This window comes from Macaca fascicularis, chromosome 6, assembly GCF_037993035.2.
Source record: "Macaca fascicularis isolate 582-1 chromosome 6, T2T-MFA8v1.1".
Taxonomy (NCBI): Eukaryota; Metazoa; Chordata; class Mammalia; order Primates; family Cercopithecidae; genus Macaca; species Macaca fascicularis.
In genome coordinates, this window is record NC_088380.1 from 122,164,905 (window position 1) to 122,188,692 (window position 23,788).

The window sequence follows — 23,788 nt, forward strand, 5'->3', positions numbered from 1 at the left end:
CACACAAACACATGACTAAGCCCACACCTTTACCTGTTTTCATCCTCAGTTTAGCTATTTTGTTACAATTGATAATTTCAACATATATAATAATTCAGCACTTAACATTTTTCTTCATCATAAAAAAATATGGAACTCCAAATTGGGTGAGACATTGTGTCTGGTACGCTATCAAGTACAAATCGATGCTTCATTTCAAAACACTCTTCCACAATCTTCATTGGAGTTGAAAATAAACAAGTTTAGTCAAGAGTAAATAAAAACATTTATTTTAAAAATACCATTTAGCATCAATTGCCCCAAGTTTGGCAGACATGAAGAGTGGGCAGTTCATGTTTTATTAGTATATAAAATTGGCTTTACAGGAAGCATTATGGCAAAAAAATGAATACTTACTATGAAAACTGAAAAAGAGAAGTGAGTAGTCAGCTACTATCAGAACACTAAGGCTAAGAAAATGTCGCCATGCAATGAAAACAATCTCCTCCTCTAGTAAGTGCTAACAGAATAGGAGGCTTGACTTACTTGCATGCTCCCCATAGAACGCTTTGGTTCATGGCTATGAAGAGGTAACTGCAGAAAGATGTGTGCAGATCCCAGTACTGGTAGGGGATATACAAGTGGGGATAAGAAGAAAGAAATTAAGCAAAATGTCTTTACTCAAGGATCTCTATAAACATTTATTTTTAAGAAAACCTGAGTAAGCATGTATATTTTTTTCTGTGACTTTAAAAGTGTAATGACAGCACTAAAAATCAATTATGCTGTCAATATACAAAAAAGATATTTTCATTTTAAGCATATATAAAGCCTTCTGCAACTATTATATATCACTTTATCAAATCCGAACTTTTTTGCTTGTTCCCTTTTGTGGTTCCTAGTTTTTCACATCCTCATAGAGGACAAAGGCCTTCAGAGATCCATCAATTCAACCCTTTCATTTCACATATAAAGGAGGGTAAATAGCTTGCCCACAGTTACATTCATCCTCAGTGGCAGAGATTGGACTAGAACCAGGTCTCATGATCCTGAAGAGTGCTTTTCTCATTACATGACATGACTCATTCTCCACCCCATCCCTGATCGCAAGTGGACGATACTCCCTCAGTCTCAGATGGGCAGAAGGGCTGTGGTGAAAAGAAACAATCCTGTTTGGGGCCTCTCTGGCTTGTTAGAAGCATGGGGCTCTAGAACAGGAGGTAATAAAATACATCTCCTTCTATCCAAAGTCTTTACAAATAACCCATTACACACACACATGCACACAGTCAGGCTACTTTGAAGACCTAAATGAGAAATACTTCCTGAGAAGAGGATTGTGTGTGAGGGAAACTTCTTTAAAGCTTCCATAAGAGAGGTTATTGATTTTAAAAGTGAGTATCTGGCCACTCACACAGTTATACGCTTTTTAGAAGCTCTGCAAATAAAGCCATAGTTACAGATGATGACTAATATGAAGAGCTTTAAGCCCCAGGGGATGTCCGAACACCACTCCATGAAGTCCCTGACTACCACACTATCAAATGGGCTGTGAATCGGTGGTGGGAAATGCCTCTGAATATGCAGATTTCAGCAGAAAATACATTTGACTGGGTTCTTTTAGAAAGTTCCACCATTCTCACATCTATTTCTGATTTCATATGCATCAACACTCAATATGCTAAATGTTCTATTCTGGCAATTCATATTTCTAGGTGACAGTACCCAAAAGCTTATTGCAACATCCTTGAGACGCGTCTCAGGAGGAAGTGTGATCAGATCTCCTGGGGCCATTTTTTTTCTGTGTCCTTTGAGATCAAAATTCAGAGAATAAAAGTGTTGTCACATTTTTAAAAATGTCTGTCATACAAGTTCTTGTTCAAGGTTCAGTACGAGGAATATGGATTGAGAATTCCTTTTTCATATCCATGAACTAGGAAAATTGTGAAAGAAAAGTCCTTGAAACTGACAATGTCAAGTTTACCGAAACATCAAAAAGTACCACAATTTTATAGATTGTCCTGCAGAAATTTATCTTTCTTGTGCTCCATAGGTTTCTTTAAGACTAAGACTCTCTTCTATTTAAACATTTCCTAGAAACTGCTTTCTCAAGTGAAGATTAATCATTTGGTTTACAAAACAGGACCCAGCCACATGTTATATGTTTCGTCTCAGGCAATAAATTGTCTTTGTACCATATTTCTTGTCTCTTTCCATATAGTTTGTTGTGTCTTATACACAGACTCCTGAAAAATTCTTTCTACTTGTGTAGGAAAGCCACGACTTTCTTCCTCTAAGGCATTGATGGTTTGGAGGGCAAAGGGAGTCCTCTCTCGGGGAAGGGGGTTGTTCAGGGGCCGCATGGGTATGACAGAGTTGTATTTATGCTGCCTGTTAACAGAGTTCATTAGGGACGTATAGAACTGGAAATTACACCAGGTATCTCTTAAAAAGTTTTCAGTCAGTAATAAGATTGTCCATGCAGACCCATTTACGGCATCATCTAAATTCTGTAAATGCTGTCTGCCACATGGCATCTCAGCAAAGATTATTCCGGGTTTGATACCAAAGTCATCTTGTAGCAGATTCTGGACTCTGAGGGCTTCATCCGTGTCATCTTCTGCATGCAATATCACAAATTTGAGGAACACCTCTTCTTCAGCTTCTTCTTCAAGCATCTCTTCCACGCTTTGAGCTCCCTCCTGCTTTCTTGTTGACCCCTCTGTTATATTGCTGTGCTCAGCAACATTACACAAGGATAGGTCTTCAGACTTCTTGGAATCTGACTCATGATATCCTGGACTTGTATCCACACTGTGCCTTTTACCCCAAGAGAGAGAAAGAGGGCAAGAATCTATTTTAGACTTCCCGATACCCATTATAAATATCCAAGGCAGAAGAGGAAAACTTTATGTATTTCTCAGCATTTCTTTTCAATCTAAAAGAAGTAACAAAACAGAAGAATATTATAAATTTAATCAAAACATTTAAAATGGAAAGTTTCATTCAACCTGAAAAGCTCAAAAAGATTATAATAGACAGATCCAACTACATAAATGACAGATAATTGGGAAGCTAAACTACTAGCCTTTTGTAAGCTTCACAAGGGCTCTCAGAGGCAGCTGAAGGGTATGTTAAATAAAGGGTCCAATTTAATAGGAGATATTTGGAAAATGTAAATGGCGTCACATTAGCACTACAAACCTCCAGATTGAAATAAATTACGCTGGTATTTTCGTGAGAGGTACCACTCTATCTTTTTATGCAGTTTAAATCTAATTTCTCCATTATCAAATTACCATGCAGACTAGAAACAGGAAAATCTAAAGAAACTGAATATTCAAATATTAAGCATAAATATATTTCGTATCAAGCACCAACAAAATAGAACACAAATATCCTAACAATGACTGGCAGCATCTCTACTGACTTAACATAAACGGAAAATCCGAAATGTCAAGTGAAATGATGTCCAGGATTCACTGGTTCAGAGCTTTTTTTTGTTTGTCAGGAGTCAGGCATTATGGTGATGGTGAACCTAATGGAGAATAAATTATAATAAGAGTGTGTGAAAAGTAAGAAATATCTTTTTCCAATAAATTCTGTAGCTACTGAAGAAAATATATTTATTCACCTAGGGAAAAATTAACATCTCAGTTTGGAAGTGAACTCTAGAAACAAAGACTTGAGACTTTCTCCAGTGAAATCAACAAAGAATGATTATAGTCTAGACTCAATTCTTGTTTTTTTTTTTGTTGTTGTTGTTGTTATTTATTTATTTATTTATTTTGAGACAAGGTCTGGCTCTGTTGCCCAGGATGGAGTGCAGTGGTGTGATCTCAACTTATTGCACTGCAACCTCTGCCTCTCAGGCTCAAGCCATACTCCCATCTCAGCTTCTGGAGTAGCTGCGACTACAGGTACACACCACCACACCTGGCTAATTTTGTTTTTTTGGAGGAGATGGGGTTTCATATGTTGCCCAGGTTGGTCTTGAACTTCTGGGCTCAAGCAATCCTTCCACCTCAGCCTCTCAAAGCTCTGGGATTACAGGTATGAGCTACTGCGCCTGGCCTAGACTCATTCTTTTATTAAAAAAAATTCTAAATTCAGAGTGGAAGAACCAGATCAACTGTGAAAGAAAAGTACACTATGTGAATCTAATTTAAATAACTCTTCAGAAAACGTTGGCAATATTCCTAATAAAACCCCCTAAACAGGCAGTTTCAAGGGGAATTCTTTTATCAAAAGACAACATTTAGAATATATAAATACAGGTTTCATATTTTCAAATATGAGCCACAGGCTATATTCCAGAGCATTTTTACTTATTCTTTATGGGCAAAGGCCAGACCTCAAGAAGAAATTATAACATTCATAACAACATAAGTAACATGGCTACATATGCCTAAATAATTCAGGTTTAGAAGAAACTGTTCAACAAAAGTGGTGAAAAGTGTCATGGGAACGAAAACCAAGGAAAAAAACATAGAGAATTTCATTCTAATGTATATGAGTAAAAATGTTTGCAGCTGCCTCTGACTAGTGAGGAAACTGCTGACCACTCCCTGTCATTCACTCTGTCTGTACTTTAGGTTCTTGCTCCATGGTATATTGTGCTAGTTACCGAGAGGTATTCTAAGGCATAATAACTCTAAAATGTGACATACATACATCCAAAATAATAAAACCAAATTAATTTAGACTCTCTTCACTGATTAGGATTCACTGCTGACTTTTGTTCCTGCATTATAAAAATTTTTGCTATGCAAAGTTGCAGAAAGAAGTTTCCCCTGAATGAGAAAACAATTGTTAAACCATCCAGAAGCATCTATTTTCTGTCAGTTAAAATGATCTACACTTATCATTGAATTCAACACCATTATCTTAGTCACTAGCTGGTACAGACAAGTGCTTTGAAGGAATATAACAGCCATTTATAAAGAATATGAAAAACTTCTAGGGTAAGATAGTGTGTCAAGGCAGATCACAAAATCTTTTAAAATAAAAACAAAGAATTACAACTTCGACTTATTTTTCTTAAATGCCAGTTAGCAAAAAAAGAGCAAAAGACTTCAGAAATCTATGATGCATTGTTCCAACTTCCAAGCAGTGTCACCCACCTAATCACACCTAGAGAAAAAAGCTAGTGGCAATGTCTATAAAACTTCACTATAACCTTCTAATCTGGAGGGAGGGAGTAAGGAGACTGCCAAGGGAACAAGCTGTGGAAAGCTGTGCTGTTCATAACATCACTGTGACTCAGACATGGAGAGATGGTCAGGATTCATTACTGCAGTGTGGTTCCCAGGGCTGGGAGGAAGTGAGAGGACGTGACTGTGCTTCACTGTGGGCTGATTAACTCCATCAATAAAAAGGGCTCTATTGGAACAAAGGAAAGGCATGGCATGCTGAAGGAAACCTGAAGTTGGCCAAAGGAATCCTGGAAAGCCTCCTTTAAAGTCCTCCTCCATCAGAACAATGAACACCAGGCTTAAAAAATTTAGGTTTCACCTCCTTACTTCAGCTAAATGGAAGGAGAGTGAGGGTGCCACTTGGGAGAAGCATGTGAGACCACTGTTCATAAAAATTAAAATGTGTATGTATATACATTTTCATTTACTTTTTTTTTAAAAAAGGTGGTGGTGTGTCTCCATCCATTCTGTTACTTATCCCCATGGTCTCCTGCTAGTGACCACTTTTATCAGTTTCTCCTGCATCTTTCCACTGTTTCTCTATGAACATATATTCTTATTTTTCTTTCCTTTTTTCAAAAATGTCCCAAAATTCAAAATAAGAATATTTTGAAAGAATATTCTTGTTATTCTTTTCAAAAAAAGTATCATTATTCATACATATACATGGCATATAAATGCCAAACAGCAGTGGATAGATAAACATTAGTATACATTGCTTTTTCCCTTTATATCTGCAGGGCTTTCCATTACAGCGCATAGAGAACTTCCTCTTATTTCCAACTACATAATCATGCAGCATGTGGCTATCCCATAATCATTCCCTGTTCTTGGATATGTGAGTTGTTTCCAGTCTACTTCTAGAACAAACTATGCTGCAATGGATAATTCTGTACAAAAAGCATTTCATATGTGCGCAAGTTTGTCTATAGAACAATTCCCCCAATGGGATTTCCATTTGGAACAGTGATTCATTTGGTCAAATTGCTCTCCATAGGGCTAAGCTTTTTTTTTTTTTTTTTTTTTTTTTTTTTTTTTTTTAACTTATAACTTGATAGAATGACACCCCAACTCTATCCCTTGCCCCAGAAAAGACATAAGACAAAAACTACCAATTACTATTCACCAAAGCCCAACAGAGTGAATCATATCCATCCCCTCAGGAAACAGGAATGTGAAGAAACATAAGCAATCCAAATGGTGCCCTTAAACTAAAGTTCTGAAGGGAAGATCTTATCTGAGATAAGAAGGAAGGAGAGTCCAGAATGTATCCACTTTATATTTATGCAAAAGAGGACCCAAGTAGAATTCTCTATATTAAACAGAAGAGGAATGAAAGAAAAAAAAAATGGCAAATATGCTATGGTAAATATGTAAAATATTACAGGAAATATAAAAGAATATAAAGAAGAATCATAGCATACAAAAACAGATTTAAAATTCCATTTCATGAAGACTATGCACTCTGGAATAAGACTGCCTGAGTGTAAATCCCCTTCCTGCTATAAAATAACTGTGATTTTGTATAAATTAATCAATATAGTTTTGCTTTGATTTCATTATCTGTAAAATAATTATAGTCCCTATCCTTAGGGGTTTATGAAGATCAAAATGGCTTAGAATAGTGCTGGGCACATAGTAAGTACTCAATAAATGTTAGCGGCTATTATTGCTATTAAATATGTAACAAAGAAGCTAAAAAATTTATACAACAAATGTTTACATTTTAGGATGGTGCTACTCAAAGTGTAGTCCACGAACAAGATGCCAGTCTCTGAACTGTTTCTTACCAATTCTTACTACATCACTAATTATGCTGTTTAGTTCAGCTGACATTTTTTTTCCTAGCAAGACACTCTCAAAGCAGGAAGCAGCATGGTTTACATTCTGGTGCATGCGTCTTAGATTATCATGGACAAGCACTTTGAGTACCCTTGCTCTAGGAGGTACTAAAAAGAATATGTAATCAATGAAACAAAAATAGCAAAGATGAGATAAATTAACAGAATTAGATAAAAAAGGGAGGCTAGAGACAAATCAAGGATCCAAACACTATTAGGAAAAAATAGAAACTGCAAAGGGGTGCCGTGGGGCTGGAGGGAGCCAAGGGTAGCCAAGAAGGAGATAAGCAAGAGGAGAAGCCAGGGGAGGATTTTGAGCAGAGGCGTGACATGATCTGACTAGTTTTCGTAAGATCACTTTGGTTGCTGCATTGCGAATAGAAGGCAGGAAGGGAAGGGTGGAAGCAGGAACACTCGTTAGGAGTCTGTTGCAGAAACCCAATAGTAACATGATGATGACTTGAACCAGGATGGCAGTAGCAAAAGTTGTGAGAAGTGGCTAAATTTGGGGCATATTTTGAAAGTAGAACTGAGAAGATTTGCTAATGATGTTGACTAGGCATTGAATATACAGTCTGTAGTGTAGGAGAAAGGTCCAATGGGGAGATGCATATTTGACCTTTATCTTTGTATAGATAGTATTTGAAAAAGACAATATAAGATCATGAAAGACTACACAGGATTTTAAGGAGGTGAGTACAGATACAAAAAGAAAGGCTGAGCCCTATGGCACGCCAACATTATGAAGGTGGAGTTATTGTGGTCATTATTATTAAGATTAACTATTCCTGCAGTGATTTTTTATTTGTATCATGTTACAAATGATTTTTGGATAGTTGATGATCTGTCTTTATTTTAGATTTATGGCAATTTGTCAGTCACTTCTACCCATTACTGCTATGACAACATGCAATTCATAAACCATTAATAAAACCATTAATAAAAGTAGAGTGTTGGGAAAAAAACAGACAAACAAAATAGAACAGAATGAACCAGCAAAGGAGGCAGAAAAGAACTAGTCAGGAAGGTTGATGGGTTGATGGAAAACCAGAAGAGAGGGTACCCCAGCTGCTAAGGAAAGAAAACAATTCAAGAGAAAGACAGTACTTAATTGACTTCAAATGCTTATGATGGTCAAGTATGGTGACCGATGAATGTAGCAATATTAAAATTGTAACATATTTAAAGTAATTGCACCTGGTACTGAATCCTTCAGCCTTGGGGAGCCTTTTTCTTTCATATCTGAACAGCACCATCTTGTGGCAAATATTTGTAAAATCAAGATTCCTGTGTTCAATTAATAAGTTTTGTTAATGTTTTATTATTAATAAATATTTTGTTGGAAACTCACTCTGCAGCCAAACATGCTAGGTTTTAGAGATGTGAAGCCAGGACAATTAAATAAGACAATTAGGACCCACTGCACAGGTGCTTTATTCAGCGTATCAGGTGCCATGAAAGCACTCAGGAGGGCCATCTGCAGCAGGGGACACTTCACACTTGCAAGACAAAGACAGGTGGACATTTTCTAGGCAGTGTAAACAGCACTTGAAAAAACACTGAGGTACCAGAGGGCAAAGACTATATGTTAGAATCATTTTGCACCAGATATTTATGGCTCAAGTCCACGAAGGAGGAGGTAGAGAGGAAGGGAAAGAAGTGAGAGCAGGGGAGAAGTAAACTAGATTAAAAGAGGTTCCTTATAAGGAACCTAAGGTATTTTGCTCAGGACTTTGGCTTTCATCATGCTGGCAGACAGCTAGCCCCTGGTAGGTGTTAAATACGAGTGATCTGGTCTGACTTGATGCAGGTTAAAGTAGTCCTAAAATTGTTGATGATGAATATTACAGATGATATGGTGACCTATGGGACTTTGGGTTGTACCTGTTAGAGAGAAGGTGAGTGCACTTTTGTTTATATGAAAGAGAGTTGTATTCTATTGGAAGATGGCATACCATTATAGCTATTGCTGTTGTCTGGAAGTTTAGGTTTGCAAAGAAACTAGGCTACAGGACTGGAAGATGCTAGACTGGGAGAACAATTAGTTAAGAGGCTGCTACAATAGTATAGGTGAGAAAGCAGAGCCCCAAACAGATGAAGTGATAGTGGAGACAAAGATATGTAGGAGGTAATGGGGGTGGCAGAGAGGGAAGAGTCAGGGATGCCTTCCAAGCTTGTGCCTTGTGTAACTTGGTGGATGGTGGTGCCATTCACTGAGAAAAGCAATATAATCAGGATGAAGTGGGTTGGGGATGACCAAGTAATCCAGTCTGGGACCTATGGACCTTGCGTGCCCATGGCCTCCAAGAGTTGTCCAGTAGGCACGTGGACATGTAGGTCTGGGGCATAAAAGAGCATTTTGGATTGGGGATACAAGTTAGGTGCTTGTTTAAATCATGTGAGTAACTGAGAATAGGTAGTGAAAAGAGAGGAGAGAGAGCTAAAGACAGAATCAATGACTGAAGAGCATATGCAGGGTGAGGGGCCCATAATGGAGCAGGAGTGGCCCAGGAGTAGCAGGAAAATCAGACACAGAATGGGATCTGAAAGCCAAGGGAGGAGAGGGCTTCAGCAGTGGTCAGCACCCATGGCTGCCAAGAAGTCAGCATCCACTGCATTTAGCACCTTGACATTCAGAGGAAAAGGTTGGCTGAGAGAGAAAAGAAAGGCCAATACTCACACAACTAAATGCAGGGCCAGGAGAGGCTTTCATTAAGAGAAGAAATACTTGGAATGCTTACAAACTGAAGGGAATTTGCTAGTAAAGAGAAAGAGGGTGAAATACATGTGTAGAAGCTTCTTAGAATTAAGGTCTTATCCTCTTGGGCACTGGGTAAGCTCTGTCTCTCCACCACTGCTCCTTTTCTGAAGAGGAATAGGACACTTAACTCTTGAGTGTGCTGGGTCACAGGATAATGTCTGTGATGAATATTACAGATGATACAGTGACCTATGGGACTTCAGGTTGTACCTTTTAGAGAGAGGGTGAGTCCACTTCTGTTTATATGAAGGAGAGTTGCATCATATTGGGAGATAGCATACCATTACAGCTATTGCTGTTGTCTAGAAGTTTAGGTTTGAAAAGAAGGGTGTCCATGACGTTAATTAGCCAAAGGGGTGTTCTGTGGATCTGCTGCAGTATCTACTAGAGATTTGTTCATCCAAAATTTATTCCTGTCTCTTTTTACTGTATCTTCCTGTACTTTATGTACCACAAGTACTAAAAACTTTTATCTCCCAGACTCCCTCGATGCTAGGTTTCCTAAATGTAATTTAAGTTCACCAATCGGATGTACTTACATGTCTGAGTTAAATATGCCAGGAGGTAGAACATGAAGCACCTGTTTTGCTGGCTACGATTCTGGTAGAGTTGGTGTAATTAAGGAGCTAGCTGCTTCCTGATTTGGCAGGAGGCTTCTGAGTGTGCCAAAAGCCCCAGGCGAGTAGACAAATCTGTTATGTGGCTTTGAGAGGTGTTTCTAGAAACTCAACCTAGAGTGCAGTTCTTCAACTTTCCCAGTAATACTGTACATCTTGTAATATTTCATAATACATACCTTTCTACTTAAACTAGCTAGAGTAGATTCTGTTGTTCACAACTAAACTGTGATTGATACAACATCCAAAACACACTCTACCACCTGCTTCTGTAAATAAATTTTTATTGGAAGGCAGACATGTCCCTTCATTGATGTATGTGTCTGTGGCTTACTTCATATTACAAAGGCAGAGTTGAGTATTGCAACAGAAATCATATAGCCCATAAAGCCTACAATATTTACTCCCTGGCCCTTTACTAAAAGTTTGCTGATTCCTCAACTACAGCACGGGAGTGTGCCAAGCTCTGCCGAGCTGTCAGGACACAATAGAACAGATCTGTGCCAGCCAGATGAGAAACATGTAGACTATTCTTAGACTTCTTAGACACTGGAAATATTTAAAAATCACATCTAGGGTAATAAGTATTTTCAGGAACAGAATGAGTAGAATTTGAGTCCATCTTGATCTTAGATTGAAATAACATTCTTGAGAATCAGCTGTCATTTGTTTTCTTTCTTTGGGGGATTGCAGAGAATCAATAAGGATGGCAAAGGCCCAGCCTAAATAAAAGGATTATCAAATATCAAATATTACCTATTGGCATTTATTTACAGTTAGAGTAAGCCAGTACCTATACTTTTCATTCTTAGCTATTAGAGCTTGCATTAGAAAGGTTAGAGTTACGGGATCTATCAAAGCCTAGCACTCTGTATCTTTCCTTCATGGCACTAATCAGAATTAATTATTTATGTGTATGGTTATCTGCTTAGTTTCTCATCTTTCCCTCTATACTGTAAACTCGATCAGAACAAGGATCAACTTGTCTTATTCGTCACTGTATTCCCAGAGCCTAGCATATAGTTAGCATTCAAGAAATGCTTTTTGAATGAATAAATTAATTAGACAGCTCCAAAGATATGACAGAATTCTGTTGCTTTAGAGAGACAGCCAAACAGATAGCTTTTGATCATCCCTATTATATAAATCATTGACTCAACCAGAATAGAAAGTAACCAATCAAAATATATTTTGTTGGATTTTCAAAATGATCAATTATGCTACATCTTTTAAAAAACTATGTGAATATAGGGTCTGGCGCAGTTGTTCATGCCTGTAATTCCAATACTTTGAGAAGTCGAGGTGGGAGGATCACTTATGACCAGGAGTTTGAGACCAGCCTGGGCAACATAGCAAGACCCCATGACTACAAAAAACATTTAATAAATAAATTTAAAAAGCATGAAGATCGCTTGAGCACAGGTGTTTGGGGCTTCAGTGAGGCATGATTGCACCACTGCACTCCAGTCTAGGCAACAGAGCAAGGCACTGTCTCAAAAAAAAGAAAAAGTTATGTGAATATAAATATGACATATACATTATACATAATATGGAAAACGGAAAAGATTACAAAGTAGACAAAAGGACCATTATCTATCAAGAAATGAAATATGAAAACTTTCCATAGTGCTTCCCATACCTGGATTCAGAAATTTCTGTACAAGTTGGTTGTCTTATTGACAGAAAGCAATATTAATGTACATTTTCTAAATTGCTTTAGTTTGGTTTTTGTTTTAACGAGGGAAATCCTTTCAGGGGATACATTGTATTAAAAACTCAAGTTCACTTTCTTTATTACCCATCCATATCCTATCTATTAGCTACAGATGTATACAGATGTCTCAGCTGCTGACAATCAGTTTTCTTTAAGATATTTCAGGTTCTTCTGTTTTCACTTTTGCTCTCCTGCTTTTACTTGCATGTCGTACTTGTTTTATATCTTTCCCTTTAGAACCATCATCTTATCTTTCTCTTCCAAAGGTATAGGCTACAATGGAAAGAGGAAAAAACTCCTATGAAAAGTTATCTAACTCTCTATTATGGCTTTAAAGTCACGAAAGGCATTTTCCAAGATCCATTTAACTATATCATCATGTCTCTGTCTCTCTCGCATCTCCTCCTTCTCAGTCTCCTTTACTAAATGCTCTTTCTTGGCCTGTTTCTCAAATATCAAAATGTGGCTATTGGAAGCTTCCACTTCTAGTACTGGTGGACTAGGTAATTTGGATCAATGCTACTGCTGAGGATAACTAGAGAAGCTAGACAAAACAGAAAAAAAAAAAAAAAGAGGCTTGAAGCATCAGAGAACTACTGACATAGTGAAGAATTATGGAACACAAATCCAGAAGATAGAAACCCAGAGACAACTTTCCCCCTAGAGTATTTTTCAAGTCCAGAAGAAGAAAGCTGGTGCTGTGCTTTTTGACAGCCCCTCATGGCTAACGAGACAAAAGTGTGATTCCAGTCACGTGCTTTGGGTTGGGACCCTGAAGGCTACACCTAGGTGTAAGGGTGATCTAAAAACAGACTGATCCTCCCAGGAATTGAAGCATTCTTTTTAATAACCCCCATCACTGAAATCAGATTAAAGTGATCACAGATTGTTACTGTTGCCAGGAACCTGGCAGAAGCAAAAATTAAATCCTCTCTGGAAGAAGACAAGAAAACCAGCAAATGCAGCTGACAACAGAAATAAATCTATGTAGATTTCAAACTTTTATTAATAACTATGATTGCACAAGGGGAGGAAAGATTGAGAATTTTGTCAGATAACTACAAACTTAAAAAGGCATGGCAGGTAAGAAAAAAAATCTAAAACTGAAAAATATAGTCACTGAAATTAAGAATTGAATGGGTGGATTTATCGTTAGATTAGGTCAGCAGAAGAAGGAACTCACGAACTAGAAAACAAGCTAGAAAAAACCCTTCGGACTAAGGCAGAGAAAAAAAAAAGAATGTAAAATACAAGAAAGCAGGTAAAAGCTATACAGGACAACTATACAATTAGAAGGTATAACAAATATGTAAATTGGAGTCCCAAATGAAAAGAGAGAGAATTAAACCAAAGCAGTAATTTAAGAGATAATGTGAAGACTCTGCAATATTAAAGAAAGACATCAAATCACACATTTTTAAAAGTCCTATGAAACTCAAGGAAAATAAAAAGAAAACCACATCTAGCTTCAACACAGTAAAACTGCTAAGAGCCAATAGCAAAGAAAAAAGTCTTAAAAATAGCAACAGAAAATAGATTACCTTAAAAGATGCAACAATAAGAATGCTTCTCAAGAGAAATGATAGCTTTAACGTGCTGAAAGAAAATAGCTGCTAATCTAGAGTCATATACACAGTGAAAGAAAGCACAAATAACCAATGTCAGAAATGAAAATGGGATCTCAGTGATGATCTTGCAGACCCTAAAATGTAATAAAAAGATTATGACCAAGCATATATAAACAAAAGTGAGAACTGAGATGAAATAAACACATTCCTAGAAATACACAACTTCTCAAAACAGACACAGAAGAAATAACCTGAATTCAATTATTCTTTTTCTTCAACTTTTAACTTCAGAGGTACATTTACAGGATATGCAGGATTACTACATACGTAAATGTGTACCATGATGGTTTGCTGCACAGATCATCACATCACCTAAGTATTAAGCCCAGCACCCACTAGCTATTCTTCCTAATCCTCTCTCTCAATTATTATTAAAGATATAAATTCATAATTGGAAATCTCCCCAAAAGAAAACTCCAGGTTCAAATGGTAGCCAGGGGAGTCTATCAAATATGTAAAGAAAAAAATAATAAAACTAGAAGATTAAAAAAGAGGAAAAATGCCCCAACTCATGTTTATGAGCCAGCATAATCATGACACCAAGGACTGATGTGAATATTACAAAAACGAAAATTATAGATCTAACTCATGATTTCTTCAAAAATCATAAACAAAATATTAGAAAAATGGATCCTTTTTATAAAAAGGAAAATACATCACAACCAAGTTGGGTTTATTTTAGGGATGCAAGGTTGATCTGACAGGTAAAAATTGATCACTGTGGCTGGGTGTGGTGGCTCATGCCTGTAATCCCAGCACTTTGGGAGGCCAAGGTGGGCAGATCATTTTAAGGCCAGGAGTTCAAGACCAACCTGACCAACATGGCAAAACTCCATCTTTACTAAAAATACAAAAATTAGCCAGGTGTGGTGCCACACACCTGTAATCCCAGCTACTCAGGTGGGTGAGGCAGGAGAATTGCTTGAACCCAGGAGGCGGAGGTTGCAGTGAACCGAGATCCTGTCACTGCACTCCAGCCTGGCTGACAGAATGAGATCCTGTCTCAAAAAAAAAAAAAAAAAAAAAAAAAAAAAAAAAATCAATGTAACTAATCACATAGACAATTAAAAATAAAAATCTTTTGATAAAATTTAACATCCATTCATTATACAAACTCTTAGCAAACTGGCAATAAGAGGGTCTTCTATCATCTGAAAATCTAAAAAATTACCAGAACTACTAAAAGATAAGCAAGTTTAGCAAGAACATGAATATAATAAGGTCAACATAAACAATTTGAATGTATTTTTGAATACCAATAACAAACATAAAAGATACAATTACAAAAAATGTCATTTTTCAATAGATCAAAAAATATCAAATAGTTGGGCATACATCTAACCAAAAAAAGGAGCAAGATTTCCACGCAGAAATATTAGTGAGATAAAATATAAAAGGAAAATACTAAATAAATGCACAAATATATCATGTTTATTATTTGAAATATTTAATATAGTAAAGATGCCAAGTCTCTCTAAATTGATATATAGACTCAATGCAATACCAATCAAAATCTCAACAAGACTTTTTTAAGTTGAGTTTTACAGGTTCAATTCCAGAATTTCTATGGAAATATAAAGGGTAAGAATAGTCAATACACTTGGAAGAATAAGTTGGGAGGACTTGCTCTATCGGGCATCAACACTTACTATAAAGTTACAATAATGAAGACAATGTAATACGGCAAAATGTTAGACAAATTGCTAATAGAATGGGATAAGGAGCTCTGAAACAGATTCACACATATATAGACACTTGATGTACAACAAAAGAGGTACTGCAGAGTAGCGGGGAAAAGAAAAAATCTTTGGGAAAAATGACTGTAGGTCAGAAAATGGTTACATGGGTGATTACTTATTTATTCAACTATGTACTTTGCTCTATGCACTTTTGTGTTCTATGTTATTACTATATAAAAACATTTTTCAAAAATGTGAGTATCACGCTTGGTCCTTTTCTCTTCTGCCAGGATACTCAGCCTTCTCAGCTCTGTAACTTCATCCATGCCTGAAATGTGTTTCCTCTGAGTAAAATGACCTTTGTAACATTATCTACTTATTTTTTTAAAAGTGATCAAATTAAAATATATTACAATACTTACAGTATGATCCCAATTCTGTGTTAAAATTACACTGAATATGTGCATCTTTGCATATGCTTGCTTAAAAGTGTGTGTATGTATACATACATATTCACATACACCCAAACACACATATGGTTGTGTGCTTTCCTATGCAATACCAATCCATGAGAGCACTGTTTGTCTTAGATGTCTTTTTATAATTTTAAATAAACAAATGTATGTAAGCATGTGTGTTTAAATACCAAATTGCAGAGTTATACATTTTTTGCTAGTAGATCAGTCAGCTTAGGAGACTAAGTTCTGTCACTGGCTCTTAGCCAAGAAATACAAAATTATTCAACTTACTAAGTTTTCATCAGTCTGAATGGCAGCTTGACAAGGTGTTTATACTGTGTGCCAAAATGTTGTTTTCTAGCAAACAGTTTTCATGCATAACGTCTACATAAAAGTGACAGTGGCTAGACCTGTTAGAAAAAAAATATAGATGTTTTGGCTAAAAGTACTTTCAGGAAATGACCACAGAAAAAAGAGGATACAAAAGCAGGCAATTAGGAATTGGTGAAATCTTTTGGCATTAAGAAGGTACCATAAATACCCTTGCAGCCTGGGAGGAGGAGGACTGACTCACAATTGGATAAACTGAAATAAATGATGGCTAAAGGCGTATCATGACTTTAGGAGATTTTTTTAGGAGACAAGCTCATCCCCATCTGAGATGACAGATACAGACTCAATTCAGTCTGTGACTTGTTTCCAAACAGCACTCCCTTCTCTAGGTTTGTAGCACCCCTGACTCTGCACACGGCTCTGACATGATTCCAAGGGAGACTGGGCCACAAGAACTAATATGAGTGATAGATATCAAACGGGGCTTGGTACAGTCATTCCCTCTGTTGACCAGAGTTTGCTTACTGGGTCAAGCTAATAGTACCTGGGCCATAATAGGCATTCAATAAGTATAGGGTAAATGGACACATGGACAGACAGATGGATCAACCAATCAATCAGTCAATCAGTCTTTCCTCTTCAATCTTCTCTGCCTCGGTCAATGATACTAATATCCTCTTTACCTATGAAGACAGAAACCTAGAAATTATTCTCATATTCTTTCACCCATTCAAACAAACCCTCCCCACAACTCCACCCACTAAACTTTAGGTCCTGCTAATAACTCTGTCTCCTAAACATATCTGTCTCTTTTCCCATTCTCTCCATTCCCTGCCTATGCTTTAGTTCAAGACCTATATTATTCCTCCTTAGAGGATTACAGATTCCCATAATATTCAACTAGTTTCATTGCCTCCAGTCTCTTTCCTCTTTACATCATTTCTAGATAGATCTTTCTGCAATGGAAAACTGATCCTGTTTTTCTCTTGCTTAAAGATCCCTTTGATAATACGCTAATGCCTTCAAGAAAAACTCTATGTTATGGGAATAACATTGTAGGCCCTCTATGATCCAATCTCTCCTTTTATCCATAACATTTGCTCCTACCATGTTACTCTTGAGACTTCTAATATCCACCTGTTTACAGTTTCCCCAAATGTCATGTCTTACCTCCATGTTCCATCTTAGAATATACCCTTCCCCAACCATCAACATGAATAGCTCCTTTTTATGATTCAAGATACTACTCAAGGATTGCATTTCCTTTTATCTCCAAGTTAAATTAAGTACTCATTCTCTGTATATCCATAATATCTGGTTCACATCTCTTATAATATGTATTGCACAGCACTCTTAATTTGTCTTACTTGCTGACCTGGAAGGTAGCTTGGACCTCATTTTCCCAGACTTCTCCATCATGGTAAATGGCATTATCATTTGTCCTGTTCTGACCCAAAACCTGGGGTATCCTTGACGCCTTCCTCTTACTCTCCTATTCCTACACTTCCAAGTGATCACCAAGTCCTGTGTATCTAACTCTAACAGACAATCTCAAATCGTTTCAAGTTTCCTCTCTACCACATTTTCATTCTAGATCAATGTCTCTACCCTGGTCTCTGCGTTGCCTCCTAATTGGTCCCCTACTCTCAGTCAGTCTAATCTATTCTCCACTCAACAGCAAGGATGATCTTTCAAAACATCTGATTTGACTTACTCCCATTTATAATAACCCTGCATTGGCTTCCTACTGTGCTTGATATAAAAATTTCTTGATATGACAAATAATATCCTGCATAGCCTGACTACTTCAGCTCCAACCCCATCTCATGCTTTTCTCCACTTTGTTCCTCTGGCTCCCTGCACATGGGTCTTCATGGGTCTGTGAGAGTTGTCAAAACCAAAATCGAGTCACTAGTGTTAAAAAACCAGACAATCAGAGCCAGGGAAGGCCATGAAGGAAAGGTTCTTATACGTATATGCCTAGTAACCAGAATTATCAAAAAAAGTCTCCACAAAAACCAGAACCTTGCACAAATGCCATCACAGTCCTATACAAAAAGTACTTCTGCGAGAACATCTGCCCAGCAACTTCCTGTCCAACTTCAGACTGGTGCCACCCTTGTTATTTATCCACAAGCCAAAAATAATATCTCAAAACAATTATGTAAACCTCCTCATTTTTACTTTGAAAATTTTTGTCTGCCTTTACTTCCCTGAGTACACACAATTTACTATGGAACACATATTCCCACTGCAATGACCATTTCTGAATAAATATTACTTTCTTTTAGAGAGCCTCTCTCTCTGTTATCTAGGTTGACAGACCTTTTTGTCAGTTTCTCAAACTGGCTTAGCTTTCTCCTGTCATGAAATCTATGGAGATATTTTCTTGCAAATTTGAAGTGTGAGTTAGATGACTATATTTTATTATCATAAGAGATCTTGTACATAGTGTCATAAGCTAGTTAAAATTCCACTGGAGGTAAAAATCAAAATATCCCCAAACTGGGGAATGACAATATTAACTATGTCACATTATTCATATGACTGAATCCTATTAAACCATTAAAAATGTTTAGAATGTTATAATTTTAATGACATGAGAAAATGCTTCTCATGACACGAAAATGAAATGTAATTAAAGCAAAAAGAACTGACTATAAGATAGTACACAGAATACGATTTCAGCTTTGTTAAACAAAATGCAGTACAGTCATCTCTTGGTATACTTAAGGTTAGAGAAGACTGATTCTAGGAGTTCCAGGACCCCTGAATATACCAAAATCCAAGAATACGCAAGTCTCACAGTCAGCCTGCACAGCCTGCCTATACGAAAAGTAACTTCTCCATATGTGTGGCTTTTGAATCCTGGAATACTGCATTTTTGATCCATGTTTTGTTCGAGAAAATCTACATATGAGGGGACCCACATAATACAAACCCGTGTTGTTCATGGGCCAAGTGAATACCAAAAAAGTAACATTGATACTCTGTGAATGGTATAAGCATAAGAATATATAAATGTGTGTGTATATATGTATTCTTTCATGTATGTATATGTGAAGAACTCACATATGTTCTTCACATGTACATATATAGACACATACATGTTCACTTTTTCAAACGATGATCATTCAATCTGAAAAAATAGTTTTTTAGTAAATAAAAATTCATTTTCTAGGCTTTATATTTTTATAAATATCAATTATGTCAGTAATTGTCAACAATTATGTCAATTATGTCGATCTGATTTCCATCTAAATAGTAACTTCCTTATACATACATATCTTTTCCAACGCCTTTGGTAAGTGTCTTCCTTACAAGCTCTATCTGTACATTCCAAATGAGTTTAGCCTATCTCCAGGTGTAGCTCTATTTCATCTGTTTTTTATTCATATGCAAATATTCCAAGAGCTTGGGTTTGCTAACTCTAAACCAAATAGGGCTTCTCCAATACTCTTCTTAAGTACCAGAAGACAGAACATTCATCTTCATAGTATCTAAAACAGGTCCTTGAGCAAGTCAATGTTTAAAAAATGCTTCTATCTGATCTTTACCTGGGCACTGCTTTTTCATCTTGTGGACCCTATCTCTTCACTCAGTTGCTAGGAAGCTCCAGATTAATGAGCGCTCTGGCCAATAGACAGAAGCTTATGGCAGGTGTTTTGATGCTATTAGTAACTTCACTCCTAGCTTCCGCTTAACCCTCCTACTCTTCTCTTTGTTCCATATTCCAAATCTACTTATTTTATTTAATCTCATATTGGAAATATTTATTTAAGTATCTTAAATCCTAATTCTAAAATGAGAAGGAATTTTCTTCTTTTCCTTTAAAAGAAGGGGCAATAGTACCTGTGCTACTGATAACAGAACCAGTTCCTAGGGATTAAAATGAGAAATAAGGATTATAAATTAAACAATCTTTTAGTTGCTACACCTCTTCATAAAGATGAAAATATTGTTTTTCATTTCTACATAGTCCTCAAGGGAGAACTGGAGCCAGGTGCAGTGGTATGTGCCTCTAGTCCCAGCTATTTGGAAGGTTGAGGTGGGAAGATTGCTTGAGCCCATGAGTTTAAGGCCTGCCTGGGCAACACAGCAAGACCTTGTCTCAAAAAAAAAAAAAAAAAAAAAAGAGTTGAATGTATATAATATCTTATAAAATCTTGACAACTGATATTGGCTTAGTCACTGCAGAACTTAGAAACTTGTATATTCTTCTCTGAACAAGAGTCTTTATTTTTCTTCTTCCCATAAACTACCTGTTGCTGGTACCATTCAAAGAGTCTCCAAATGTTAGATTATTGCTTCCTATTTCCCATTGCCCCTATTGGTGGGGGTGAGGGGGTAACTGGCCCCCACCAAATATCCCTTTTAGTGAACTGGATATTTTTCTTCCATTTTCTGTATCTAAAAATGAAAACTGATGTTAAAGGGCAAATCTCCAAATCGGGAAGAGATTTTATAAAAACACAGAATTTAAAGGCAAATTGTCTATCTTATCAAAATTAGGCTAAAAAGAAAAATAGTTGTGCATTTTTAATATTAGAGAACTCAAGCAACCAACAATGTTTTAAAGGTGCCATAAGCTTCATGGAATACTAGAGAGTAGCATTCAGTATTTAATAACAACCTACCGCACAAGTCCAGCAGCAAAACAGATCTTGCTGCAATAGCACAGTAACCTTTGAGGCAGCATGCTAACAGAGAAGTGAGGGAGTACAGTGTGCAATGGTCTAGCAGAGACCTGCTGCAGGCAAAGGCAACAGCAGCACAATCAGTGTTACTACAGTGGAGTGGGTGAGAGGGAAATCAGAAGATAAGTTCAGAGAAGTAGTCAGGGACTAGATCATACAGGGCTTTAAAGCCATTGTAAGTCTGTTTGTGTGTGTGTGTGTGTGTGTATGTGTTTTGTTTGTTTTTTGTTGTTGTTGTTTTTTGTGATTCTGATGAGAAGGTTTTGAAGGGAAATGAAAGTTCTGAGTATGTATGACAAAAATCACTGCTGTTTGGAAAAGACTATAGAGGAGGAAGGGCAGAGGCAGAGACTTCTCAATCATGTAGGTAGGACTGTGGCTTAGCTTACAGAGAGACGGAGAGGTGGGCAGATTTGGATCTTTTGTTTCAAGATAGAATGAACAGAATTTGCTGGATGCTTGGATGCGGGGTCTGACCTAAAAAGAGAAGTCAAGAGTAATTTCCTAGAATTCCGGCCTACTTGAATGGCAGTAACTGAGGCTGTTTATTGAGATAAGGGGAGGGAGCTGAGGGGAGACAGAGGGAGAACTTGGTGAGTGTGGCATCAGTAGTTCTGTCTGTCCATACTAAATTTAAATGCCTATCAGACTTCCAAATGGAAATGCTGAGTAACCAGCTGGACATACACATCTGGAGCTCAGAAGAACAGTAAAGCTAGAAATAAAATTTTGGAAGTCATTAGCTGATAGATGTTATTTATAGCCAAGGAATATGCCTTGGGATAGAAATTGTCCTGGGAGAAAGTATGGCTAGAAAAATATGGCCAAGAAATGAATTTTGTGGCATACTAAGATTTAGTGGTGGGGAAGCCTGGAGACACAAAGAAGCAGAATGAAATGCAGGAGAATGTGGTGACCTGGAAGCCAAGTGAAGAAAAAAGAATATTAGTGCAGAACATTAGTAAAGAAGAAAGAATATTAAGGAGGAGGGAGTGATCAAATGCTACTGAGGGGTCAGGAAAGATAAGAACTGTGCACAGATATGGGATTTCACAAGACAGCCATTGGCAATGTCAGGTCCATGTAGGGGGTAATGGGGACAAAAAGCCTCAGATGAGAGGGGGTAGGAAGAAACAGGGGAAATGAAAATGGAGACTTAGAGGTAAATCTTTCAAAGACGATTTTTGTTTGTTTGTTATAAAAAGAAGCAAAGTAGTGGAGTGGGACCTAGAATGGGATGTGTGGTCTAGGGGGATTAAAGACAAAAGATTTAACAGCAGATATTTGTTAAATGAATACATTTTAAGAATATCATAAGGAACAAATGACTCAACAGATAGATAGGTGTGCATGATTCAACAGTGTAAACATGGTTTGTACTTCAAGTTCCATACAGTAAGATGTACATGTCACATTTACTTTGCTTCAAATGCAGGTGTCAGTATCCTATATCTGCTTATCTATTTTCTGACTTGAATGAAATATAAATGGAGTGGCTTAACTCCATTGATAACCAACCTACTTCAAAATATTAAAATGTAAGGATTGATGGGCTAATAGGTGCAGCAAACCACCATGGCACACGTTTATCTATGTAACAAACCTGCACAAGTATCTCAGAACATAAAATGAAATTAAATAATAAAAAAATAGAAATACAGATTCTGGAAATCAAGCTTACCAAATTAAACTTTCAGAGGTAGGGGGGATGCATTTTAAACAAAAGTCCCAAATGCGTCTTCCCATCAGGCTTGTTTGAAAAACACTAATCTAAGGAATACTAAACACTTGGAGAAGGACAAGTTCTTCTCCTTTGTAGACGTGCAATGCGGGTTCAGGGGATAACACTTCAACTCTATACAGTGGTGTATTTTTACCTCCAGATCATATAGCCTTTCTCACCCTTGCTTTCCAAAATTAAAAGGATAAATTAAAAAAATAATGTGAGAATATTTTAAAAGACTTTCTTTTTTAAAAAAAAGTTTACTACCATGGAAAGCTGGTGAGGTCCTAATATACTGAAAAATAGCTCACAGCTGCCAGTCAAACTATTTTTATCCAAATTAGCTTTGGACAAAAAGCCAAGTAGGAAAAACCCACGCCAAAACCTCCAGCACTGGTTCAGTGTGCCTGGCAGGGGCTCATCCAGAGCCTTTAGAGCATTTAAGACTCTGGGCTATTTGCTTATGGTTCTGAGGTGTATTTTCGAAAATGGGTTTTCTAGTCAAAATGAAACAAAAAGGCAGACAGCTGTGCGGATTTTCCCTTCAGAGTAACCCAAGAGACGGAAAGGCCTGCCTGCTCGCCCGCCCCCACTGGGGACAGCAGCGCCAGCACCCGCGCCGTCCGGTAGGGTGGGCTGGGGAGGTAGCGCAGGCGGCCTGGCCCCCAGTCCACCCCGCGCCCCTGGCGGCCTGGCCCCCAGCCCACCCCGCGCCCCTGGCGGCCTGGCCCCCGCCAGCGTGCCCGGTACTTGCCTGCAGGCGAGCGCCGCCACGGTTAGCCCGTGGCTTTTCTGTCTTCCTTTCTGGCCCAGAGAGCGCCCCAGGCGGTGGGCGTCTTGCCCCGGGCGTCGAGAGGCTGGGGCCGCCCCCTACACTGCGGGCCGCAACCCAGTCCTCGAGACCACAGCAGCCTGCTCCCCGCCGCGCTTGCGGAGTCGGGACGCGTGTGGGTCGCGGGCAGCAGAGACCCCACGCCTTTGGAGACGCGCTGCCTCAGCCCTTGGAGGTCGCCTCTCGCCAGGCCTGACTGCTGTTGACGCCCGCCCTGCTGCTCCCGAAGGGCCACTCCCGGCCGGCCGGGCTGCTGCGTGCCGCAGCGGACCCCACCCGGGATGTGGCGCTCCGGGCCGGGGCGGTCCAGCTGCGAGTCAGGGGTTAATGT

General features: G+C 38.0%; 1 protein-coding gene across 1 annotated transcript; it reads right to left on the bottom strand.

The window, feature by feature from the left end:
* Nucleotides 1-246: 246 nt before the first annotated feature.
* TICAM2 (TIR domain containing adaptor molecule 2) lies at nucleotides 247-23,788 on the bottom strand. The gene is made up of 2 exons (XM_015451416.4): nucleotides 23,380-23,788; nucleotides 247-2,917 (listed from the first exon to the last, which is right to left on the bottom strand). Exon 2 carries the CDS (start codon nucleotides 2,856-2,858, stop codon nucleotides 2,151-2,153), a length of 708 nt encoding a protein of 235 aa, XP_015306902.1. The 5' UTR covers nucleotides 2,859-2,917; nucleotides 23,380-23,788; the 3' UTR covers nucleotides 247-2,150.

What these genes read in the sequence shown, in the direction of transcription:
- TICAM2 (XM_015451416.4), bottom strand. Translation starts at nt 2,858, where the DNA reads ATGGGTATCGGGAAGTCTAAAATAGATTCTTGCCCTCTTTCTCTCTCT.